The 27,141-nt window shown below is 32.5% G+C and overlaps 3 protein-coding genes across 4 annotated transcripts in view; 1 reads left to right on the forward strand and 2 right to left on the reverse strand.

Moving 5' to 3' along the window:
• The window catches only part of LOC126771132 (coiled-coil domain-containing protein 85C-B), a 142,780-nt gene that overhangs the window by 86,471 nt on the left and 29,168 nt on the right, over positions 1-27,141 (reverse strand). The window lies entirely within an intron of this gene.
• On the reverse strand, positions 46-3,943 carry LOC126771174 (protein YIPF6). Its single transcript, XM_050490931.1, has 6 exons — positions 3,739-3,943; positions 3,282-3,401; positions 2,553-2,631; positions 2,252-2,426; positions 1,495-1,652; positions 46-979 (listed from the first exon to the last, which is right to left on the reverse strand). Exons 1-6 carry the CDS (start codon positions 3,763-3,765, stop codon positions 861-863), a joined length of 678 nt encoding a protein of 225 aa, XP_050346888.1. The 5' UTR covers positions 3,766-3,943; the 3' UTR covers positions 46-860.
• Positions 4,364-27,141, forward strand: part of LOC126771122 (probable serine/threonine-protein kinase DDB_G0283337) — a 40,974-nt gene continuing 18,196 nt past the window's right edge. Inside the window, exons 1-3 of one of the 2 annotated variants that reach the window (XR_007669513.1) lie at positions 4,364-4,519; positions 4,604-4,843; positions 10,581-10,764. Coding sequence is in view for 1 of the 2 variants with exons in the window: in XM_050490854.1 (XP_050346811.1) it covers positions 7,113-8,335; positions 10,581-10,764 (1,407 nt within the window). In the remaining variant the exon portion in view is untranslated. Of the gene's footprint in view, positions 4,520-4,603; positions 4,844-6,737; positions 8,336-10,580; positions 10,765-27,141 lie in introns of those variants that run through there. The other variant, XM_050490854.1, reaches the window with a different exon arrangement.

Below are 27,141 nucleotides of genomic sequence, written 5' to 3' on the forward strand. Positions count from 1 at the left end.
ATAAGAAATGACATATAATTATGTACGAAACCTTTGTAATGGAATGTTTTAACGTCATTTTATGTCCACGATACAGAAAATGCAATTATTATTATTCTTTAAAACATATTTTAAGATAAATGATATTTTATCTATTGACAATTATATACAAATAAAAATAACTAAAAAATAACTTTCAATCTGAATTTATTATAAATGCGAAACTTCGGCAAAACCGCTGAAATGATTTTGATGAAATTTACTATGAAGATAACTCGGGCACCGAGAATACCCTATTGCCTTAAAATACTAAATCCGAATTATCTGCATTAAATAAATCCGGATATTATTGCATTTTTCAAAAGCCTTATATACGCTCTACAAGCGTCAGTCGGTGATACTGCCTTATAGAATAATGACAAATATTTGGCCAGGGTTGACCGTAAAAAGAAAAGAATGTATGCACACCTGGTAACCCTAACATAGAAAAAACAATACGAGCTACAACTTTTAGAGTATAAATAAAAAATAACAATACTATAAGAAAAAAGACATAATAATTACATGTATAGAACGAAGGTATAATTTGTATATTTATTCATCGGACATACAACTGAATGACGTCTTATAGGATTGCAGGATCGTAAGCTACTAAATAAAAGAGAGTCACTCTTCTCACTTTATATAAGATTATAGTTTAATGTGGGCATGTCCAAAGATAAAATATCATTGTAAAATAGTGCATATGACTGACATGTACATGTCGACATTTATAATGTAGCGTTTACAAATCTTAAATATACAGACTTAACTAACATTTATTCACATATTCTTCTATAAAATTCGTATCACAATAAATAAATACATAGTAGATAATTTAGCTAAACATTACTGTGCGATACAACAAGCCATGATAGTATGAAATAGAATAAACATATTGGAAACACTGCAAGTCCCTTCTTGCCCTCAGGTTGACTATCACCGAGAAACTTTGTAGCCGCTGAAAATTGTTTAAAAATTATAAGGTTTTCGCACAACCATTGGCACATTCCAAATTCTTAACATTAAGTTTAATAGGTTTTTTTTATAGTATAGGTAGGCGGACACCTGATGGTAAATGGTCACTAACGCCCATAGACATTGGCATTGTAAGAAATCTTAACCATTGCTTACATCGCCAATGCGCCACCAACCCGGGGAATTAAGATGTTATGTCCCTTGTGCCTGTAATTACACTGGCTCACTCACCCCTCAAACCGGAACACAACAATACCAATGACTGCTGTTTTACGGTAGAATATCTGCTGAGTGGGTGGTACCTACTTAGACGAGCTTGCACAAAGCCCTACTACAAGTAGTACAAATCATTCTACTTATTATTAATTAAAATTCGTTTAGTCTATTTTTTAATTAATTCAATTTATAAATAATAGTCATTAATATTAATACCAGTTTTATAACAGATATAATAATATAAAAGATCTAATAAATAAAAAATACAGTTTTACTACTAACCAAATGTCGCCCAGGCAAATCCAATCATTGAAATGACGAGACGTAGGAAAAACAAGAAGGTATTTTGAGTTGTGAAGAGTATCACTCTGCAGATGATCAATGACAATGCAATGGGGAACAGGCAATAACCCAAAACACAAACTGATTGAAAGAATGATCTGAAATAAGAAAAAAATATATTGTACAAAGAAATTAAATTTAATTTGGCTTTATTGTAAGTAATTGATAACATACAAATAATAAAAAGCATTCCCTTGTGACGTGTGCTCACATATTAAACAGACTGCCCCGTTGGTCTAGTGGCTAGATATAAGGCCCCAGACCCCAAAGTCCTGGGTTAAAATCTCAGGTCGGGCCAGTAAAGTTATTGAGTTTTTCTATTGAAAATTTTCAGTAGCAGCCCGGAGTCTGGAAGTTGGAAAAAGTCCTGCGCCAGAACTCTTACCGGTAGTGTCGGATTAAGGTCCCATCGGATTATAAGAGTTAGGAAATAGAGTGCACCTGTGTTTGCGCACACACTTGTGCGCTATAATATGTCCTGCAGTGGTGGATATTGGTCTGGAGAACAATATTATTATTATTAAACATACCTTTGCTGGTCCAACCTTATTAAGATAATACTTTAAAATGCAGAATTATCTTTACATTTTGTCAAAGACTATTCATGTAAGACAAACAAATATTGAATGTATACATTGTAATTATTAATTTATTTAGTGATGGGTAATGTCTATTTTAATAAATAGAGTAAACATACATATTTCCACCGAGCAATTTAGAATTTATGGTCACAATAGCTGCTCCAATCCAGACTAGGACAAACACCTCTGCAAACTCGGGGCCACCATCATTTGAATTATCTGCCCTTTCTGTTGACCCCTGTAGGACTGTTGCCATGAAAGTGCACAGTAGCAATGGACCCCATAAATCCCCTGTAAACAAATCAAATAAAATTAACATTTGCTCTTAATAATTAACACTATGTAAAAAAAACACAAGCCATAAACCACAATAAACCTTTTTGAATTGAATAATGATATAATTTAAGAAACACTTACATTCTTTTAATAAACTAGTTTTTTCTCTAGGAATAAGGACATGGTAAAATTTGTTTCCGACAGCTCTTAAGTCACGTAACTGAAACATAACAAAAAAGTATATTTTTATATTTTACTTAGCTTACTTTTCTTTTTCCAGAATAAGATAAATATATTTAATAAATTAAATGATAAACAAACTTCATGTGAATTTTTGAATGACTAAAACTGAAAACTGAAGACACCTTGCTTTACCAATACTGTCAATTTTGAAAGCTCAGTTGTGAATACATTTGCACCTGTAATTAGGCCTATTGATCTTTAAAAGTAAGTAGTAAGTAACAGTCTGTAAATGTCCTGTTGGAAGATTATTTACTTCGCTGCTCCATTACAGTCTGGTGGACAAATATCAGGCAGAATTTAACCATTTACTGTATTTCCATTTTCATTCATCACTGAGTATGAGATGATTTATAAACACTAATTAAACATATAAAACTAAACGGTACATACCACTGCGCCATCTCGAGTCTGATAATAATTAAACCTTCACAAAAGTATTGATAATTAGCAGAAGTATGTATATAGAATATATGTAGTGTTGATTTAAATTTGTTTCTTTTATAAATCTAATTAGCAAAGAAACAACAAATTGAAAATAGATTTATTTTAATGGACTCTCTTTTTTATTCCTAAATGCTTTTGAACATACATGCTGTAATTAAAAGAAGGGTAGGTAGATTAACTTACAAATGTTTCCTTGATTGGTTCGTCTAGCGTGTTGAATTCCATGCTATCACCTGAAGGTACTCCTCGTGTCGGTACATTCATTTCTCCTTCCACCACACCCACATCACCAGATGGAAACATCTAATAATATATCAAATATAAATGATAATTTTGATTTTGTTTAGTAAAAATATTTTATTTTAAGATAACTAATAGATATGAAAACCACAAAACATTTTAATCATAATTTTTCAACTTTTGCTGTTTTATTAAATTCTTAATACTTTATATCGTACTTGCTTTCGCTTAGATTCAAATAATTTTAATAAAAAGACGTGGTATTAATACTATAGTTTTGAAAGAAACTTAAAATCATTCAACATAAATTATGTATGCAAAATTAATAATATTTTTATATATTGATTAGTTTATTAATTTTATAAATTTTCATAGTACTCGAAAAATAATGCCAACTTACATCGTACTTTGTGTCAAAACCTGACATTTTTTGTCTATAATTGGTTAATGCTTAAGTAAGATATTTTCACATAAAACGAAATATGGTTAACATATAGTAAATATTCCAACACATCAAACACAATTTACAATTGATCATATCATTTAACAAATCACAAAATTCCAAGCTGTCAAAAACTAAGAAATGTCAATGAGTCAATGACAATAATCATTGGTCACATACATTTACCTACCAGATCAAAAAACACTAAATCGAATGGAATTAATATTTAAAAAAGCGCGATACCAAAAATGTTAAATAGCAATATTCATTGTAGAACAATTTCTAAGAATTTTGACGCTTTTATTCTACTTTTACTAAATTTCCACTTGCGGCTTTGCCTTCGTACAATGTTAGGTCCTCTAAACCCTTTTTTCTACCCTTAAGAACGTGTATGCAAATGTCATAATGGTCGATTGAAAAGTCTAATATTACATTTTTTCCAATTGTACAAGGATAACGATAAAGTATATGTTATGCATAGAATGCCGTATATAACCTCTTCCACTTTTACTCTCTAAGTAAAAATCTTCTATGTACCATAATTGACATTTGAAGTCATTTTTGATTTTGCGAATGTCACTGTCAAATTTCATATAAAATTATTAACTAATTACCTACGATCTACATGTTTTTATTTGCAAAATAAAAAAATTAAAGTTTTAAATTTCAAATAATACCTAGCTATTAAAATTATTTGAAAAGCGATGTCAAATATACGCAATGAAAGTAACTGTTAAAAGTAAGATATGACTGTTTTATATCTTCCTATGTCGATTTAACTTTTATATTTTGAGAAAATACATGGATATATTCAATTTTACAGGTTGGACTGGTGTAGCGACTTGGCGGTGGATTGCAAACGACGATAACTGCGGTATTTGTCGTATGCCTTTTGATAGCTGTTGTCCTGATTGCAAATTACCAGGCGACGATTGTCCTTTGGTCTGGGGTGCGTGTTCCCACTGTTTTCATATTCACTGCATCGTTAAGTGGCTTCACTCGCAACCGCAACAACAGTGTCCTATGTGCAGACAGGACTGGAAGTTCAATAACAAGTGATCAAGTAAGTTAATTTACCAAATATAATGTATTGCTTACTGTTTTAAAAACCTACTATTTCTTAAACTTATAAAATGATGTAGCAATTATACAGTTAAACATAGATTTTTCTATTTTTGTTATCATTTATTTGTCATTCGAAAGAAGAAGCATTGTAGAACTGATCACTCCCTACACAACAATAAAATTGGTTGGTGTATGGGCAAATGGGCAACCTGAAGGAGAAGGAGTGGTCACCACCGCTTATAGATAATAACATTAAGAAATATTAACCAGCTATTGCCCTATTGTCAAAGCAACACTAACCTTCAAAACTACAATGACTTATAACCGGATCGCAACAAAGCTTAGTATGGCTGTTTTTTTTTACTTTTGAATGTTTTTTACTTTTGAGTTATTGTTTATAACACACAAAACTATACTTTAAACTATATTTATAACAAACTTACTGTCAAAATTGTAAATAAAGTATTTTTTAAATATAACTTTTAAACTTGGGTAGCTTAAGATGGTCACTATATAAATGGGAGCCATTACCATTCTAATAATCAAAATAAATGGTACCATGACCCTATATAACCATATAACCATGACCCTGTAAAATGGACCCATTTTACAGGGTCATGGTTTTGTATATTCTTTAAATGTATAATTTTTTTCTTTCTTCTTTTGAAAAAAAAAACTTAAACATAAATAATCGTAATAAATTAGTTGAATTAGTTATGAGGATTTTTGCCCTTTACCCATCCACCTACCTTATAACATGTCATATTATATATATATGGGTGTGACATTAAATGGTTAATAAGTATTTATTTTTTCTATATATTTTTTACTAGTACATAATAAAGGTATGGAACAATTAATTATTTTTAGTTGTTAACAACAGCTATGCTATTTTTATCAGAGGGTAAACCATTTAGATCATTGATTGCGTAACTTTAAACTGATTTTTGAAATATACAAACCAAAGACATAGCTGCTAGTCTACTCGATTAATTTACATAATAGGCAGCACTATATTTAGTAATAATGTCCTCCAGACCGATTTCGGCCATGGTGGCCAATCTCAAGAGGGATTAGCCAACTGCGCAGGACATATTATAATGCACAAGAGTGTGCGCAAACACAGGTGCACTCTATTCCCTAACTCTCATAATCCGATGGGACTACATTCAGACAAGACCGGAAAGAGCTTTCTGAGGCATTGAAGTATACTTCCAACTTCCAGACTCCGGGCTGCTACTGAGAGTTTTCGGACAGAAAAACCCAATAACTTTTTTATTGATCCGACCTGGAATTGAACCCTGGACCTCCGAGTCTGCGGCCTTACATATAGCCACTAGACCAACGAGGCAGTCAAGTTTAGTAATACTAAAAACATCACAATAATAGTAAATTATTGGAAAATAGTAAATTGGAAAATCAAAAGAAAAGAATAAGTTTATTATTTTAAAAACTAAATTGTTACGGGTTTCGTGAATACGTAGATATAATCGTTAACTCATGTATTGATATCAGAAAATAATTTAAAGCTCAGCATTTAACAGCTTTTATAGAGTGTTCGAAAATATTATTAGTAGAGACCAATATTTTTGAAAACTTAAAATATGTTTTTAAACTATCTATCCTTTTAATGTGTAAAGAAAAATAGAGAAAATATTTAGTAGGCTGTGTTAAAAAAATACAACATTTTACATTTTTTTTTTAATAATCGTGACCAATTTCTGAGATATATTAAGGAGCAAAGTAATAGTATACATTTAGCTTCCCTCTTACAAATAGCAGTTGTTACATTTGGATGAGTATAAAACAATAGGTCACTAAGTGCTTTCAAAAGTAGCCTACAATAGCCGCCATGCAATGTGGCGTGCGCCGAACCGGTAGTGTTGCGTTCGTTCTCATAGTAAACAATCGTTTCGCAGATAATGTGTGGCTCAATTCATTGTTTGACCGTCTTAAACTACGTCATAAGAAAATACACAGTTAAGTTCGCAAAATAAAAATATACTTCGTTTTCGGAATTTGTTGCAAGTTATTTGTGTCCGTCCAATAATAAAAAAGTAGTTGTGTGCTGAGGGACGACAATCGCGTCGCGGTGGTCGTATTAATCAGCGTATGCCGCAGTCTGAGTGGCGCACGGGCGGGGACGGTCGCGTCAAATAAGCGCTCAGAGCTTACGCGCGCGTGACTTACGTGATGTTAATATAACCGCGCTCATTATACTATAGTGTTCGTGTTATAGTATTGTCCGAGTGACGCCTCGTTTAAGCATGCTGATGGTACAATCAAACGCCCATCCTATGAAGACCACCAAAATAAAAGGACCCCCACCTGTCCCACCAAGGCCTAGCCAGAGCATGGTGGCCGAAGCGCTGGCAAAAACTAGAAAAGCCGTAGCAGATTCAAAGGCGACGCTATCTAAAAGTAGAACATTTACTAAAAATGAAATTAATCATGTTTCATCAAAGGCCAAAACTTTGGATAGGAATTCGACACCGAATAAGCCTTCCGTGTCGCCTCGACAAAACGGGCTCGCGCGCGTCAAATCATTTATAAAAGACGTTATCAGTGATCGTAGCTCTTCATCTGATGAGAGGAAATCGAGTGGTCAGAACTCTAGAAGAAGCTCAAGTGATAGTAACTCGATTCAATCTCCAACATCTAATAAATCAAGTGAATCGCTGAATTCTAAAGCAGTCAAAACATGCAAACAAATATTAGTGCGATCTTTATCTACTTCTAATAAATTAGATCAAGATTCAAAGTGTAAAGTTTCTAAATCATCTAGTTTTGCTGAAAAAACCCTGCCTTTGCGCAGAGCTCCGCCGCCTCCAATGTCACCAAAACCTAAGTTGAAACCAATGAAACCCTTACCACCTGTACAAAAAAGTGTTAAACAAAGCAGATATTTAAAACAACCGGAAATCGGTATATATACATTGCCAGTAGACGCGAAGCCACCCCAAAGTCCGATTACAGAAGGGTGTTATGCCACAGTAGCAGAGATACCAAATGTGGAAGATAGATTACAGAACACTACGCTGAAACCACTCAATGACCTATCAGATAATCAAGATAATTCAGAACATCACTCACAGGATGAGGCTTTAAATAAAAATAACAATTCCCTCGAACGAAAAACATCAAGAGTTACCGAAATGCTCATTTCAGAAATTCTCGCGAGTAGAAACAACAACAAAGACGAAGCGAATGCCGTTATAGATAAAGGGAAGGATTCTACGAATCTATCTAACGGCAACGACTCGTCTGAAATCGAAATGATGAAGGACATGAATAACCATGAAATGTTAATATATGAACTGCAAACAATGAGGTCGCAATCAAATGTTCCTGAATGTTTAGATGGCAAGGATAATGATGACATGCAGTGTGATTCAGATTCGGAACATAACTATGCAGTATCCCTTACGAGCGGCAATACTGAAGACGATCAAGCATACGCATACATACAAGACGATGATCTCAAATCTAGGTATAAATAACCTTCGTTTATAGATGCGTCATAAATTATACTAAGGTTCGTGACCTGAATATTTAAAAAAAATGTGTAGAATGTCAACATGAATTTAAGTTTTTGAAAAAAAAAAACTTACGTCACGTTATTTATTACGACAATCAAATAATATTTTCATAAGTAATTGTTGCAAGTAATAGCATTGACTGTTTCGAAATATATAATTATAGTTAAGTACTCTTCGTAAACATTAATAATGGAAACGTTTGATCATATCATCATAATTATAAAATAAAAAAAACACCTCATATTATTTTAATTAGAATATTATTTGAAATAGTATTCAATAAAACAACATCAAATAAAAACACAGAAATAAAAAAACGTTGCCTACCGGGTAGCAATGAAATCGTTTATTTTTATTTTATTATGAATAAAACATGTATTACTTAGTTTTATAGTATAATACTTGTTATATTTATCAAGATAAAATATGCTAAATAATAATAAGTCTAGTCTTAAAAAACTACTACAACAAATTATATCTTGACAACAGAAGTAAATAGGTACATAAAAAACTACGATTGATTTGTACGAGTCCTATATGTACATATTGAATATTCAAGTTTTGCTTCTATCGTACTTTAATCTCATAAGTAATTAGTGGTTTAAATGGCTGACTGTTTTAAAAGTTTAGCAAATTTTTTCATTATCTGTAACACTGAACATTCTATTTCTTGCTCGCTATATTAACTGTCTACCATTTTTTTTAAATCACTACCGCAATAGGTGCTATACAAATTTCAAACTATGAAATAACCTATGGCACGAGGTGAGCCTAGTAACATGCACTTCTAGGGACTCCCACTAGCCATGACGTTTAAATTACATTATGCAAGTATTTTAAACCCGACTTAAGCATACCGGCTAGTACATTTAAAATACTTTAACAACCATCGTTTACAGTTTAGTATGCAATTAGATGTACCATATGTATTATATGCTTATATATAAAAAAACTAACCAATAGTTTTTAATTTAGCGAAAGAAACGCTTCAAGCATATATATGTGCGTTAGTAAATTCGCTTCTAAAATTGCCTTACATTTTGTACTTATTATTAATAAAACTCGTATCATACGGTAGGTGCCATGCAATGCCACATTTGTGAACGCATAAAATTGATCGATTTGCGTTCAAAACAAAAGTGATGAATTTCTATCGCACGCGATACTAGATAGATTAAGATAATTATCATTTATTTCTATTTTGGTTAGTAAATCAAATAATATACAAAAATCGGTAAAATATATAAATATCGGTAAGACATAAACCTCGTCCAATTTTAGTAAAAAACTATGGCCAATTTTAATATTTACTTAAATTTTTAATCGAAACATGAAATCTGTGTCTTAGTGAGATGGATGAGTTATTTTAAAAATTAAATAAAATATTCTGTAAATAAAAGAGAAAGCCTACAATCAAAGTTGACCGCTATTGACGGAGGATTGTAACATCGATCGAATTATCTGGAATTCGGCCAAACATACATTGAAATTAAAATCTACTTCTTATCTTACATACTCGTTTGTATTTTATGCTAGCTATAAAATGTCATATTTCGATCCGAAAAGCTGACGTGAATATTTTCTTCTTTATACGTTAAATAATATTTAGTTTTCATCGTTTAAATTTTAAATACAAATATTTTCATGATATAAGAAAGAAACAACTCTAGAAGAATAGAGGAATTTATTAGTATATGTTGAGAAATCAGTTTTAAATTCTGGTACATTTAAACAAGTGCCCAGTCTAGCCACTAATTATATCCCTTGCGTATCTGCACCGGGATTTCTATTAACGCATATTGTTTAAAAACCTTTTTGAGAGCCATTTTTAATACGTTCATGCTATGTACGCTTATTACAATAAAATGTTTATCATAGAATATATGACATTACTTACCCAAAAAAGTCAAAACAGGTTGCCTTTTTAGCTGAGTGCTTTATTTGAGTTTATTGATTAAGAAATTTTAAGACTTTCTAATTTAAGAACCGAGAGATTCAAGTCCGCGCACCACTAAGTTTTCATGTTTATCCCACGCTGATCGGCGGATTTTTGACTTAGAACCAAATACGGACTACGCCGATAGTAAATTTTCTAGTTGTGGATCATCTACAGGCATTTCCTTTCCTTTTGTCTTATGAAATACTTCTAGATTCTCAAATAAAACCCAACCGTTAAACTGAAATTTCTTTTACTAGACTACGCAAGCAGTTTCGAGCAATCAGTACGATGTCACTGCAAGGTCTGCCCCCGTTGCCAAAGAGCCTAAGTGGCTTCGCAGACGGCGAGCCTGATCTTAGAGATCCACCTACACCGGCACCTGCTGATGACAATCATCCGACGGATCTAGACTCGCAATTGATCTATTTGAAAAAAGAAATGGTAAGTTGTAAGATTTTACTCGGATTATAATATATATTTATATTTAATATTTTTTATCTTTAGGAGATCAAACAGGCAAATTCATTCAGTCAGAAAAAGGTTTTATTAAAACTATTCTGATTGCGCTCCGTTTAATAAGAATTATCACATTTAAGATCAAATTATATAGGCTTTAAATGTCAATTAACATTGTGATTGCGTTTGATCTAAAAAACTATTGTCTAGCCTATCTGACGGAGCCTACAAAAATTTATAATCGTAAACAAACCGTTAACGAGAAAAACTTTAAAATAATTATTAACTCTAAAAAAATAATCGGAAAATGTCCTATTAAACCGCTGTTTCATATAAAAGTTTTTAACAGATTTTTAGGTAATGTTTATACGATTCGTAAATTTCCGTGTTTCTTGCTAAAGTTTCTGTGTACAATAAAAAATAGCGTTCTAACAAAGGCCACGTGCTACAAGAACTAATTTTATAAAGTCTAAACAAGCTCGTGTGTTTGAATATTCATTCACGGCTGAAATGTCGTCAAGAAATCGGTCAAGTACGTTTTGGGTATAGCTTGCAACTTAAAATTGACCTTTGACATTATGACACGTGTTTAAGAATTAAACAAGTGTCTAGAAAGGTTCAGTTTAGATTAACCATACAATTTTTAAAAACGAAGAATATGGGGTATCTGGTAACTCATGGTAGTACTTTCAAAAACATATTGTTTGATCTTTTTAAATTATCAAACACTTTAGACATAAAGCTGGAATGTATATCCCCCAAGTCTCAATAGTAAATCAATTGTAATTATGTTATTTTATATATCGATAGTATAAATATTAAAACGGTGTAAAAACATTTCCTCGAAATATACATCGCGACATTTGTAGAAGTGCGTACAGTGTACGGGTGTCTCATTGGGTGTTATATTATAACTATAGACGATAATTACGTAAAAATAATGACATTTATCTAATACTTAAAATATACTTTGTTCAAATTACAACCACTTTTCAATTATAAAATTACAAATTTTACTTAAAACTTTAAACTACCACCGTTGTTTCTACTATAAATTATACTAGGCAGTGGTCGTTGCTGTAGCATAGAAACAAATATGAACTCAAAATTCATCCTTGGAAGGGGCTCCAATGTTAATAGAACTCTTTTCACTCAATATATTACATATTCTTAAAGGTGAAGCGTTATGTATCCCTAGGTATAGAATGTGAATACTTTTAGCAATATCTGCAATTGTTGTTATCCCTGTAATCACAACGTTTCGATGGTGCTATTTAAACAGATAAATAAATAACACGTCTACATTTTGATAGTACGTCAGTTAATCTAGTTTAACATAAATAATATGTTTAAAATATTTATACAGAATTCGTTAAAGATGTAGAACACGCTTCACATCCTTTCTAAAAGCAGGCCATTAGAATCGTTTTGCCGTATAGAGTTGTTTTATAAAAACTAGAACTCGTGACACGAAAATAGATCGGAAACTTGAATACGGTTGATGCAGATGTTAAATTCTTATTGGCGCTTCTAAACACAGAATATATATTTATAATATAAAAACCCTTAAAAACCTTTATTTCATATTAATGTTCCTATTGTATTTTTTCTCTCTATTAAATTAAATGTTATCAAGTTCTCTCCATGTTTTTATGTTAAAGTGGAAACTTTGTTGGCTTGTGGTAAACAAGTTTGTTGTCAGATGTTTATGTATTATATTATGATGTGTGTTTCGTAATAAATACATAAAACAAAAATAAGCAAATTTGATATTTATAATAAACTGTAAAAAAATAACTGTACATATAATTAAATACAAAAAACTTCACTTATTTAAATATATGTTAGTTTTTAACGCATCTAACGGGAATTAATATACAGGACGGAATTTATTGAATTTAGCTTGTTCAAGACATTTCGCGAGAATATCTTTGAAAACTAAACGACTACCGTTCCCGACGATTGTCTTGGGTTCATCATTGTTTTCTTGAGTCTTGATTTTCACATTTTGATAAAAGATATATCCTAAAAATAAAGATACCTTTATAATAATAAAATTGACTTTAAACTGGTAGGGCTTGGGCAAGGCCAACTGGGACTGGTATATAACTAATACATACAGTATTAGGGTGCAAGTTTTGTCCACTACCTCTTCACGAAATTTCGGTTATCCGACGGTTTTTTTTTTTTTTATAGAATAGGAAGGCGGACGAGCATATGGGCCACCTGATGGTAAGTGGTCACCAACGCTCTTAGACATTGGCATTGTAAGAAATGTCAACCATCGCTTATAGCCAATGCGCCACCAACCTTGGTAACTAAGATTTTATGTCCCTTGTGCCCGTAATTACACTGGCTCACTCACCCTTCAAACCGGAACACAACAATATCAAGTATTGCTGTTTTGCGGTAGAATATCTGATGAGTGGGTGGTACCTACCCAGACGAGCTTGCACAAAGCCCTACCACCAGTAATAATATCCGGTTAATGCGGATTTGCCATTTACTTAAATAATTTTAAAAAAAATCGACTTATATATACTATAGACTTATATTAACAGGTGTATGTAATAAGTTATAAAGTTTATTTGAAATACTCTTTAAGTAATAGGTAATATGTTAAACTTGCTAGAACTAAAGGTATTGCAACAGTAGTTAATGTTATAAAAGGTATGAAATAAATTATGTTTACAGCAACAAGTATGGTTGCAGTATAAAAAACAGATGTTGCGCATTTATTATAGTTTATCGCTCGTTATCGTTGACCGTAATGTAACTACTGCATGTACGTTTTTTTGAGGAAGCTATTACGATTTTATTTGGACAAAGGCGGATATGCACAGCTAATAAAGAAAAACAGACCCGATCTCGCCCTGCTTTGTATAATAATGCGTTCCACATATACAGTTAAATATAATATGTCATAGGATGTATGAAATGGTTTTGTGCGTAATGTTGTTTTTCGTTGTTTTCTTATATTTAACGATTGCAGCGCAGTACACAGTACATGCTTTAAATTGTTTGTTTGTTATCAACTAAGACCCAAAGTAGTAGTTATAATACGATAATATTTCCTATAAAAATTAATTTTAACCAAATTGAAGAATTGGAAGATTTAAAGACAATTTTAAATTATAAAATAAATTTAATAAATGAATATAATGTATAATGGCTGAATATTATAAAATAGTATATACACTGGCCTCCAAAAAAATCGACCCACCTACATTTTTTGTAAAAAAGCTATCGTATGGTTTTAAACTACCACATATTTATATTTTTAAGATTGATAATGAAAAAATGCAATTGTAGGATTGTACAAAAACAGAAATAGTGCGCAAAAAATAGGTTTTTAGGTAAATATGTGACAAAACACGAAAACACAAAATTTTACGCAATTTTATTTTTTTGTGTACAAAACGATTATGCCGTTTGTTTTTAAATTTGGGTGCCTAAATCTTACTTTAATAGGGAGTGTTTCCTCCTCTTGACCTAATCACTGCCTGCATACGCCTATTAAGTGACCTGATTAGCTTTTTAATGTCTTCCTGTGGGGTCCGTTGCCATTCTTCAGTTAGGGCAGCTTCCAGTTGATTCAGGGTTTCTGGAATTGGATTTCGTGCTCGAACCGTACGTTTTCGCTGGTCCCAGAGGTGCTCTATCGGGTTTAAGTCCGGACTATTGGCTGGCCACTGCATAACTGGAATTTCGACTTCCCTGAGATAGTCTTTAACAATTCTAGCGGCATGAGGTCGTGCGTTGTCGTGCATAAGTTGGAAATTATCGCCAATATATCCAGCGTAAGGCATCACATGAGGCTCCAGAATGTCCGTTATGTAAGTTTCAGCATTAACAGCACGATTACGGAAAAAAACCAGCTCTGTGCGTCCCGTCAAAGAAATACCTCCCCAAAACATTGTAGAGCCTCCACCAAATCGGACTGTTTCTCGAATGCAACACTGAGAGTAGCGTTCTCCTGGCCTTCGCATGACGTTACGTCGTCCATCAGAGCCTACTAGAGACATTCGGCTTTCATCACTGAACAATACTGTCTCCCATTGGTCCAGTGTCCAATCGACGTGCTGCCTAGCAAATTGTAGTCTTGCTTGTCGATGGGATGCTGTGAGTTTTGGTCCTGTTGCTGGCTTGTGAGGGGTTAAGTTTTGCTCTCGAAGTCTTCTTCTTACAGTATTTTCACTCACAGACACTCCACGACTTTCTCGGAGTCTACCTTGAACGTCAACAGCCGAAAGATGTCGGTTTCTTAAAGACGTCAAACCAATAAAACGGTCATCGGTCGGGTTCGTGACACGCCCCCTGCCAGATCCTGACTTAACCCCTCATGAATAAGAGCTACGACTTGAGCAGCTTCTGCTTCAGTAGTATCCATTTTTTATGTTTAAACTTATTAAAATTATTGTTTCAACAAAGTTTCATACACTTAATCAATAATAAACATCGAACCGAGATGACTCCGCGTTAAGAACTGGAAATAAACTAACCATGCACTTTGTGCACAAAGTAACGTTTTCTTATCAATACTTTAAAAATATTCCAAATATCCTGAATAACACTTACAACTCCTCCAAATCAATATCAAGTGGGTAATAAAATGTTAAATGTATGTCCCATAAGTAAAACAATCCACCTAGGTCGTCGCATAGTTAAGATAACAACTTTGTAAGTAAAAAAATACTGGTGGGTCGATTTTTTTGGCGGCCAGTGTATAATGGTTATGCGTTTGCATTTTTATTAAATTTCTAAATTATTTCCCAGATAACTTATTTAAAAAAAAGGTAAAATTAAACAAAAGCTTAACTTGATCTCTCACAATTGTAAATAATTAATCGGTTAATTAATAACATAACGAATTCTTTAACAAAAACATAATCTTCGTGCGTTGAGTTCGAGACGTTGTTACAATTTGCTTAAGTCCAGATAAAGCTTAGCCCTAATTTTTAATGCGTAAGCGGCAACTCCGATAATTCGCAAGTAGTGCGTAGGACGACGTAATTGGATGTAACGTTCACGCAATATAGCCTTCGTAATTAAAACACTTATCGGCAAATTCATGGCTTGCTATTGCTATACAACCTTAATGTCCATTTATAGGATAGAATAAATCAATTTTTATTAAAGGCAACAAAATGGTTTGAATAAGCCTTATCTAATATCGGTGCAAGGATATCACTATTTCTTCTCTGAAGTTGGATTTCGTTGAATTCCTTTTAAGTTGTTGTTCATATCGCTTATAATTCTTGTTTGTCTATATATTACAACCAACTTTTCGTGCATTGCGTTTATGTTTATTGGAAGTCAGCCTACCAGAGAGCTATACTATGCATGTATTATATTCTAAAGTAGCCCCACGGTCAAATAACACGAAGTATAAACAATAGCGGCGTTTACCAAATGTTATCTATAGCCCAATCTAGATTTATAGAATTAAAAGTTGTATAAAATGCGTAACTCCTTCATCATTATAACATTGAGGATTTAAAAGCCTTACAAAATCGTTACCACATTCGCACATACTTATTTATTTTTAAACACATGCAATATGTTTGAGTAACGATAACTACAGAAAAAAATTAGAACTTGCAATTATGTAATGTAAATCCTTCTAAAGGTAATATTATTTTTTATAAACTTTGGGCAGGAAAAAATTAGAAAAGTTTCAAGTTCTTAATTAAAAATCACGTACCAGTGATAGTAATAAGTGTATAAAAGCTTAATTGCAGATCGTTAATAATATGTAATCGGGATGATAATTATATATATCAATTAGGCGTTCTATGGGGGAGGCTTTCGTCCAGCAGTGGACGGCAAAAGGCTGAAAGAAAAAGAAAAGAAAAAGGTACTTTCGAGTTTACTTATATATCACCTCATCGAAGTTTCTTTTACAATCGGATGAATAGTTAGTAGGAAGGCACAGAGGACAAACATTTATTTTAATTATAAGATATATATGTGACATAGCCAAAGCAAAGTTCTATGCCGTGTGGCTTCCAGCAGAGTATAATATAGCCCTGCAAAACCCAAGGGGTTCCAAAGGATTTGCGCATCCAACTTTATTATCATGGTGGCATTACCAAAAATAATCAAAGTCAGATGGGAAGCCGTCATAAAAGCTTCCAGGTCCTTATCCTTGCAGTATTTTGACAAACAAACAAGCCTCCCACGAATTAATGGCATAATGGAAATTCAATGATATATGGTCTTGAAAACACACAAACATGAGGTTCGTTTTTAAATTTAGAATGCATCCAGTATAATATATTTTCTTATATAATTTGTTATATTAGAAGAAGCTATAAGATAAGAAAAGTTTACTAGTGGATATATTTCTACGTCCAAGATCTAATAACACAATGAAAATAAAAACGACTTGATTTCATTCGATCCTTCCTATATTATCTTCCAGCTTCACACGATGTACCAAGAACTGTATCCATTTACAATAGTATTTTTTTATTAAAGAATCCCTAGAAATTAATCTTGTTTATATAAAAATAGGTCTGCTCTCGATGCGATAAGGTTTCATACGACTTCATGCATTAACTATATCAATATTACAAATGGGAAAGGAGTTGTCAGTAAATTAGTTTCCTCATTCCGATTAAACCACTGGACCGATTGTGATGAAATTTGATATAACAGTAGCCTGGAACCTAGATGAGGATATAGACCTCGATGGAGTCGGGGTGAATTACTTTGCTATAATATATTATATGTTTTAATATTACGTAAGAACGTGACAAGGAAATAATGGCGCTCTATGCTTACGACTAATATTGTTCGCAAAACTTGTAATAATTTATTTTAAAAAAGTATGAAATGGCAAATTTCAAAGCATTTTACAAAATGTTTCACTATACCTACCATTCACTGCTGGTGGGCGAAGTGGTCAGTACAATTTGCGCTGCGCTAATGGCACGGCTCCACGCTTTTTTTCCTTATGTATCGTGTATACATCAAAGGGTTATTAGATTTTTTTTCAAGCCCATTGTGTTTCCATTTACAATCTTTTACATAATGATACAATGTATTTAATAATGTTTTCTCAATATAACTTAATTTTATATGGCGAATAAATTATATAGCTGCGGCATACAATCCAATAGTTATACACTTTACAAGCTATATAAGTAGTATATGTATATAATCAGCAAAAAATAATTTTAACTTTTTCAACCTTGACATAAAAAAGTAAAAGTTCTCAAATTAAGAGAAGGTGTCATTTACAGGATAACATCCTGTTTTCTTTATTTGAGGAGAATTGGAACGTATTCCACCACGCTGCTGCAATGCGGATTTAGGAAACACAAGTAGCGGATTTTTCGATCGACACTTGCAGGTTTTTTTTCAGGATATTCTAGCTCATCAGTAAGCATTTGAGCTTCATGTTCATTTTATAAGAAAAGTTCCTATTTCGCATTAATGTATAAACAAATATATATTTCCTATTATATAAAAAATATGAACAAACAAGACAAACTTAGCTGAGTATCATGCATATCAATCAAACGGCTCTATAATTTATATAGATCTACAAAATGAATAACAATTAGCAGTTTCACTATCGTTATTTAGGTATGTATCACAAGGTCGAATAAAACACGCTTTATAACGAACGTATAGCAATAAATATTCCGCCATTCGATATTTCAGTTATTATAATTTTTCATAAAAATATTCGGAAAATGACAATCTTATACACGATCGAATTCTAAATATGTATAACAGTAACAACCTGTTAATATCCCACCGTTGGGCTAAGGCCTCCTCTCCCAATTAAGGAGAAGGTTTGGAGCTTATTAAATAGAGAGAACTATTGAATATTATTTAATAAAAAAAGGGGAATGAGTATAATATCGAATTGTACAGAATTATTTATACGTTGATTTAAGAAAGAATAATTATTAAAGTTCTTGGTGGTTCTAGGTAGCGTTTTAAAAAAACCTTCAGGCTATAAAGCGAGTGTTACTATGATACAAAAAACTGCATGACCACTACATTTGCTTAATTATTTTTCAAATTACATAAGTGTGTGTTAGTAAAGGTTCGTATTACGGATATAATAAACTTGTTTTTGCTTAAATTGTATTTTGATATATAAACACATATAGCATTTGAAACGATTACGAATATTTGAAATGACTTTATTTTTCCTTTTCCCATATCTTAGAACTGAATGTAACAGGTTGTAATTATCGTGCAACACGCAGCCTTGGAGACCTTGTAATAATTCGCATCCTACACTTACGTTCTTTATGATAATAGCCAAGTCGAAGTGCGTAGATCCGTGATCGTAAATATTAAAAAAATGTTCAACTATAGTTTTATATCTTTTTGTATAAGTCAAAGACGTCATTTTCTCATTATAAACATATGTTTTTCTTAGGTATACTTTTATTTCTATCTATACACATTTTGTAAATGAATGAAAGTAAAATAGGCAGGCATACTGATTCACCACCGACCATTCAATGTTTATTAACGATAAGTATTGCTGTTTAGTGGTAGAATATGTGATGAATGGGTGGTACCCATCCAGACGGGCTGGCCCAAAACTCTTCTTACCAAGTGATATTAATAATGTCTAAATGAGTTTTCATCATCACACCTAAATCACTGAATCGATCCTGAACCTGGAAAGGACAGGCGTATACTGATATAACGAGGAACAATTGTTGAAAATATTTTTTTTTTGAAATTTTTGAGTAATATTAACGTGTTTTTTTTTTAATAATACACAATTTTTAAACTTTCTGGGGCAGATTACGTCTATCTAGTCGTAGCAATTACTTAGCTATTGTATCTAGTAAATTCAGTCTCAAAAAGTTAACTTTGCTTGAATCTAATATAAGCATAATAAAAAAACAATAAAAGTAATATTGATAACGACGATGTGTTACATATCAAAAATAATAAAATAGGACGTAAAGATATTAATGCAACTACATAATCTAGAGAACGGTCCATTAATCTTGTAAATTGGGGTGTAAATCTTGAAAGACGGTTACGAAACATCATTTACGTTAGTGGCTTTATAGATAAAACCTAAAAATATCCGTACGTCACATCTTGGAGTATGTTTCAATACTGATACAGAAAATACAAAAGTTAATTTGGACATTGTGATTCAACTCCAAATGCTTCTTTAACAGCTGTGTGAGATTTACAAGCCGTTACACATTTCCCTCAAACAACTTTATTATTAATATATTGTTTATTCAAATTATATTATTTTAGTCGTTTTAATAAATTATCGTTTTAACATTGTCAGCCAAGTTCTGGAATTAAAGTAAGAGCTCCATCTGCCACGTCATATTCCTCTCCATCGCGTGATGGCAGATATGAATATAATTTATTTCGTTAGAAGTTAATCCAATAACCCGTATTGGAGCAGCGTTGTATGGCTCCAAACCTTCTCCTCAAAAAGAGACAAGGCCTTATTCCAGCAATGGGACATTTATAGGCTGTTACTTCACTTTTAACTTATTAAAGTTACCTCACGATGTTTTCATCACTAGACTAAATATGATAATGATGACTAATTGATCGAATTTTCGAAAAAAATCGCCACAGCAGTCAATCTCAACTGAGAACAGTCAACTGTGTAAGAGGAGGAGATGCTTTAGTGCGCAAGTATGTGCATTCTTTGTTCTCACACTCTCTTAATTCGATCTGATGACAATCTGACACGACCTAAGAGTGTTTAGGTACGGACTGCAAACTTTTAATACCTCCAGAGCACTTTACTCCTTTACAACATTTTTGTCCAATTTAATTAGGCAATTTATTATTAAAAAAAAATCCGCTCCGTACAGATATTAATTTACGGTCCAGTTTCTGAATCTATGACTTTAAAAATAACTTGTTTTAAACTACTTGTTACTTTCGAATTTCTTCAGCATTTACTCTAATAATACTAGTTATAATAATGACGCAATCACTTCCTAAGTTCAATTACCTCATACAAGTGTGCCTAATAAAATTAACTTAGCTAAACTCTTTTTCTAATTAAAATATTTTAAACATAGCTGTAATATTTATGGAAATCATTTAGATAACGCCTTCATTTATGTTTTTTTTTTTTTAATCTGCACTGACGAATTGAATATGCAGTTATTTTGGATTAACTTTTGAATATCCTTATATATTTTGTCGATACGAGACAAACTTCCGATTTTCTCTAATCTTTGTCTGCCACTATTTCGCATATCATATTAAGACACGATATTTCAAAGCTCGCTATATCAAAAAAAACAAATAAAAAATATGTAACTCGGGATAAGATCAACATAAAACGTTCATATTGTTAATACCCATTGGTTTTCGTGGCGAACCGTCATATTTTTTCGACATCTTCCACAATTATCGCCGTATTTCATAAAATTTAAACAATACTTTAATTAATTTTAACCTAAACCATCATCACGAATCACTCTTTTCATTGCTGAAAACCGTTTGAAAATATTTTCGGTAGTTTTTGAATTTATCGTGGTGATACAGACATACAGACGCGATAGGGGGGGGGTGCTTTTTATATAATGTAGTGATTAATCTATGAGGCATACGATGTACAAATATAGATTGCTTTATTACGCCTCAAGGCTTTGAAGAGATGTACTCCATTTTAAATTCAGAACTTTTCGTACATCAAACTTTTCTTATGCATATTAAATTTTTTTTCTAATACTGTACAATAAAGAGTGTATGCAAATGTACATATTACAAACACATTATCTATCCAAAAAGCATGAGACAACTTTCTAGGTGTCGTCTTCAAAGCATCTTCCCACGCATTGTTTAACGGTACATTATGCATGTGAAAGGGACAAGTGCTTTGACAATTCTACTCGACCACGTATAATTCTCACATAAAATGGTCTTACATTAGTTACTTGTTTCATTACTCGATAAATCGTTTAAATATACAACCCGTTGTTATTGTTTGCTTTTACATTACGTGACGTAATTGTATTTTACACGAATTAATTATTTATAGTATCTAAAAGCAAACCTTACAAGTAACACTTCCGGTGGTTTGATTTCGCTGATTTGTCTTGTTTAGTTTTATTCCTAACACGACGGTTCATACATAAGATTCAATGTTAGTTGGAATTCCAGAGTATGGTGTTAGGACTAGTTTAGACTTACCGTGTCAGTTTATAACGGTCAAGGTGTCATATGCTCGTTTGACTTACTAAAATAAATTGAAAAACCGTTTATAAGGTATCCGTGATATTTTAAACAGCTGTCTCTTTCATTGGACGTAGCAATGTGTGAATGTTATATCATGAGTGTGATGTGTTGGTTCAATTAGAAAGAATTTATGTCGAACATTTGGAATAGCGATTAACCCGCATTGTTTAATGTCAATAGAACACATCCTTGTTGTCAGCGTAATACGAATAATCCGAGAGACTTCTCCCGGCTAATATATAAAATTGACATAATTATGATGTCTTCATTGTATTTTAATGACTTGCAATCTCGAATATTACTCAATGTTACTGTACAATACGTTGTAAAAACTACGATAAATATGATCTAATAGTATTATGTAAATTTTTCTTTTGTAATTCAAGGTTTTTTTTTTTACATATTGTAAAATTTCCATATATCGTCATTATACTTATAATTATTCTAAGTTACTGGTTTAACTGTCTTGTCTTAGAAAAGTCTTATCTAAAGTACAAAATAAATAAAAGAAAACGAAAATAATGTTTAAGAAAATGTTTGTAAAAAAACTTGCCACTGAATTCACAAAACTTAGTTAATCTTTAAGAAAATCTAAATCGATAACAGATACCAGCGCAGGAACCTAGAACCAGGTTACTAATCCGGCCTGAAAGGAGATCGCGTATTTATAGCGCACGCGACACCCTGGCGAGTTACGTCATTATAACTTAGACGATTAAAACGCGAGAAAGCTTCCGTCCCAGACATAGTTGAAACTTAATTGTAAAATGCATCACCGTCCATCGTCTAAGAAACCTTTCTCAAGAATTCTTGTAAATTTAAATTATCCTATACAAAAGCCACCTTAGTCGTTAAAGAAATTATTTCAGCTTGTATGTTGCATTGCGGTTTAATAAATACATATAACATTCACGTTTTACTGGTGGTAGGGCTTTGTGCAAGCTCGTCTGGGTAGGTACCACCCACTCATCAGATATTCTACCGCAAAACAGCAATACTTGATATTGTTGTGTTCCGGTTTGAAGGGTGAGTGAGCCAGTGTAATTACAGGCACAAAGGACATAAAATCTTAGTTCCCAAGGTTGGTGGCGCATTGGATATGTAAGCGATGGTTGACATTTCTTACAATGCCAATGTCTAAGAGCGTTGGTGACCACTTACCATCAGGTGGCCCATATGCTCGTCCGCCTTCCTATGCTATAAAAAAAAAAAAAAAACGTTCATACCTACCGTGCAACGTCGACTCCTCACATAGGGGGGAGGTATACCCAAATATGTGTTTCTTTTGCAAGGCAACGTGCCAGCTCACTAGAGTAAAGTTGCGACGGTGGCTTGTTCATCCACCCCATCATCTCCATTAAACGTTACTAGTACTAGCCACTTTTATTTATAGTATAATTTTTATATTTATTCGAAAGACAATAGTGTCAAAGCCTATTTCGATTCACTTTAATAATAAATAATGCCCATCAAAAAGGCTGAATGATGTTACCAATTAAATAATAGTATTGAAATCAAGGAAAATATTGATAGGAAAAATATTTTTGGCTTTTTTTTTAAATTACTATTTATATTTTATTCCGCGACCTTTTGGTCATTACACCGTCTGAGTAAAACTTAACTATCTTTTATTATAATGTAAGTTCTTGACTTTATATTTGCCTGTAAACTTAAATAAAACTAAGCCGGCCGGTGCTTTTATAGTAGAATTGTTTGACGACACAACTTTACCGCGCTATAAATATAACAGTCAACGGGGCGCTAGCTCAAACAAACGAAAGTAATGATGTAATAAAAAATGTAAACTCATTAATATGTTCCATTCCAACCGCACCTTTCAGGGAGCTACGTTATGATACGACATAATTAACACGGCGTTCATTTTAATTTATTTGTTTTCACGCTAAAAAAACATTTTCCTTAGCATTTTTTGACTAGTATTGTTCATAGTTGATTTCATTCTATTTACTCTTAATGCTTTCAAAAACCCTTTAGTTATTATTTAAGAGATTGTCTGTGACGCATGCTAGTGAAATCTTCTATATAAATCAAGAAAATTTTGTACCAATCAGAGAAAGGTCATCAACCTAGTAGCTATGTAGTGACATAATACGACTCATTTCAAACGGGCTACTGTGAGTTTAACAGGTCAACAATTACTCTGAAAGGAGACCACGGTTCAATGTATAAACGCTATCACTTTACAATCTACAAATATTACATCGGATTACAATGTGGATATACATAATACGATGTTTATTTATCGATTTGATATAGCTGTATAAAAGTTTTGGTCATTGTAGTTTTGTCAGTCATTGAAGCCTCTTAAGTATCGCGCGCTTAGAAATGCAGTAGGTATGCTATCGTGTTACAGCCCACGTCAGTATTGTATGCTAGTAAGTACCTACGTAAGGATTGTTCATTTTTAAGTATATCCGGATGCGTAAATATTCAATTTTTAAATTTACTACTGTTAAACTAATGCATGATATAATGTAATTGAAACATTACGCTAATGTGTCAATAATAATATATATAATACTTAACAGTATTTTACTAGCAGCTTACTTATTAGAATATTAGAAGCAATCTTTTAGTGTGGTATATTATATTTTTAATTTATATACAGAGCCTTGTAACAAAATAACTTGACTTATCGCCAGTGTTACACGACTTCAACCGGCCAGGTGTTAGCGACGGTCACGTTAAATTTTTTTATTATAAATAAGAAGACAGAAGAAGCCGAGATGGCCCAGTGGTAAGAACGCGTGAATCTTAACCGATGATCGTGGGTTCAAACCCGGGCAAGCACCACTGAATTTTCATGTGCTTAATTTGTGATTATAATTCATCTTGTGCTTTACGGTGAAGGAAAACATCGTGAGGAAACCTGCATGTGTCTAATTTCACTGAAATTCTGCCACATGTGAATTCTACCAACCCGCATTGGAGCAGCGTGGTGGAATAAGCTCCAAACCTTCTCCTCAAAAAGAGGAGAGGAGGCCTTTAGCCCAGCAGTGGGACATTCACAGGCTGTTACGGTTTACGGAAGAAGACAGATTACGTCCAACAACCTTATTTAAAAAATATACATATATTGCATAAGTACTATGGAAGATGATGTAATATACAACACTATTCATACGTTTAAACGTTTACAAATAACATATTATACTGTGGACACGTGTAAAGTCCCACCTGTTATCTTTGATTGTAAAAACCTTCTTGAAGAATGTATTTTTTTAATAGTGATTATACGAAATAAATTGTAACTTATCGCTACTACGAAGTAATTAAGAAAGTTGATGTGTATACCATGTTTATTAGATCAGACTTTTTTTTATATAGAATAGGAAGGTGGACGAGCATATGGGCCACCTGATGGTAAGTGGTCACCAAACGCCCTTAGACATTGGCATTGTAAGAAATTTCAACCATCGCTTATAGCCAATGCGCCACCAACCTTGGGAACTAAGATTTTATGTCCCTTGTGCCTGTAATTACACTGGCTCACTCACCCTTCAAACCGGAACACAACAATATCAAGTATTGCTGTTTTGCGGTAGAATATCTGATGAGTGGGTGGTACCTACCCAGACGAGCTTGCACAAAGCCCTACCACCAGTAGAGTTTACACTTTTCAAGTAATTTAGATGAATGATTTATGTACTTATATATTTTGTAAAATATCCCGAGAGCCAGCTTAATCGTTACAGTTATTTTCGTATTACGTATTATATATCAAATCGTCGGATTATTAATTAAAAATGGTCTGTACTGTCGAAAAAATGAGTTAAAAATTATTATTTGCTATTAATTAGTATTCGCATATTCATATGGGACTTGTGAAAATAAGAAAGTTAAAAGTCGCTTGATTGTAGAGTTCCTATCTTGCCTACTGCTTCCATCATCACTTCAGCTCGATTGTACCAAAAATTTTTTTTTGTCATCCGAATTACATACATATATGTATGCATACATGTAAATTTTCAAACATATACGACAGTTAGAACTAGATTAAAATTGACTGCCAAGAAATGTTAATGTACTTATATATATACCTTATTGTAATAGGAAATAAAGCATGTCAAATTCACTCAAATTTATATCAAAAATATTTTATATATATCTTATGTTTTTATACTACAAAACTAAGACGGTAACGATTGGTCACTTGAAAAATTGATAAATGTCGCAAATTCTATATAAAGAAACTCTTGTTTATTGATGGATTATTTCGTTTTATAAAGGTAAAACCCACTTCAACAACTTTCTATTAAATTGTATTACATACAATAACGTTGTTGTATCTTTGGTAATACTCCACTCGTGCATTATTTGTCACACAATTTGTGTAAAATGATATCGATCAGCTGATGAATAATTTCCTATATGCAGTTCTATCGCGAACTAAAATGACTTTATATATTCCTTATTCCTATTCGAATTAATTTCCGGTATGCATATGCTAAATTTTATTTATAATAAGCCTAACACAAAGCTATGTACCTAATTATATATTATTATTGTGTTTTTATTTTTTTTACTTACTTAAGGCTATGTTTTTCACAATAAATTATTATAATTATTTCTGTGATTTCTGGCTTTCATAAAGAATACATAATAAGTATCTAATAAATGCTTAAAGGTACAAGTACTTAACTATTTAAAAAAACAAACACACGGTTAAGATGAGCTGTGCTGTTTTCGTTTATTCGTCCGAGTGGAATATCCAACGTATTATCTCTGAAGATTTCATTGACAACCTACATCCTTCATGGGTATAATTTATCACCACGCCAAATTTTATTTAAATTAAACAGATATTTCAGCGAAGAAGAAAAAGTGACTGCAATAAAAAAATTAAAAAAAAATATTTCATGTATTGTTATATTATTTACTCTATAATAGTATAATTTTTTTTTTTCTAACATGAAAAATATGTCAGGAGACCTAATACCTTGCGTGATAACTCGCATCGGTCTCACTTCACGGCCTCCGGACGCGCGGCACTTTCACACATTATCCATAAACAATCATTGAATTTCACCTACATTTCAGTATTCAAATTGCTTATAACGAAGATTCCGTTCCACCATGAATATAATGAGCCAGTGTAATTACAGGCACAAGGGACATAAAATCTTAGTT

The sequence above is a fragment of the Nymphalis io genome, chromosome 10 (genome assembly GCF_905147045.1).
Source record: "Nymphalis io chromosome 10, ilAglIoxx1.1, whole genome shotgun sequence".
In the NCBI taxonomy this organism is placed as follows: Eukaryota; Metazoa; Arthropoda; class Insecta; order Lepidoptera; family Nymphalidae; genus Nymphalis; species Nymphalis io.

Coding starts and splice junctions, on each gene's coding strand:
- LOC126771174 (XM_050490931.1), bottom strand. CDS start 3,765: ATGTCAGGTTTTGACACAAAGTACGAT. Junction 2,632..3,281: donor AACCAATCAAGGAAACATTT/GTAAGTTAATCT, acceptor GTTATGTTTCAG/TTACGTGACTTAAGAGCTGT. Junction 980..1,494: donor ATTTGCCTGGGCGACATTTG/GTTAGTAGTAAA, acceptor AACAATTTTCAG/CGGCTACAAAGTTTCTCGGT.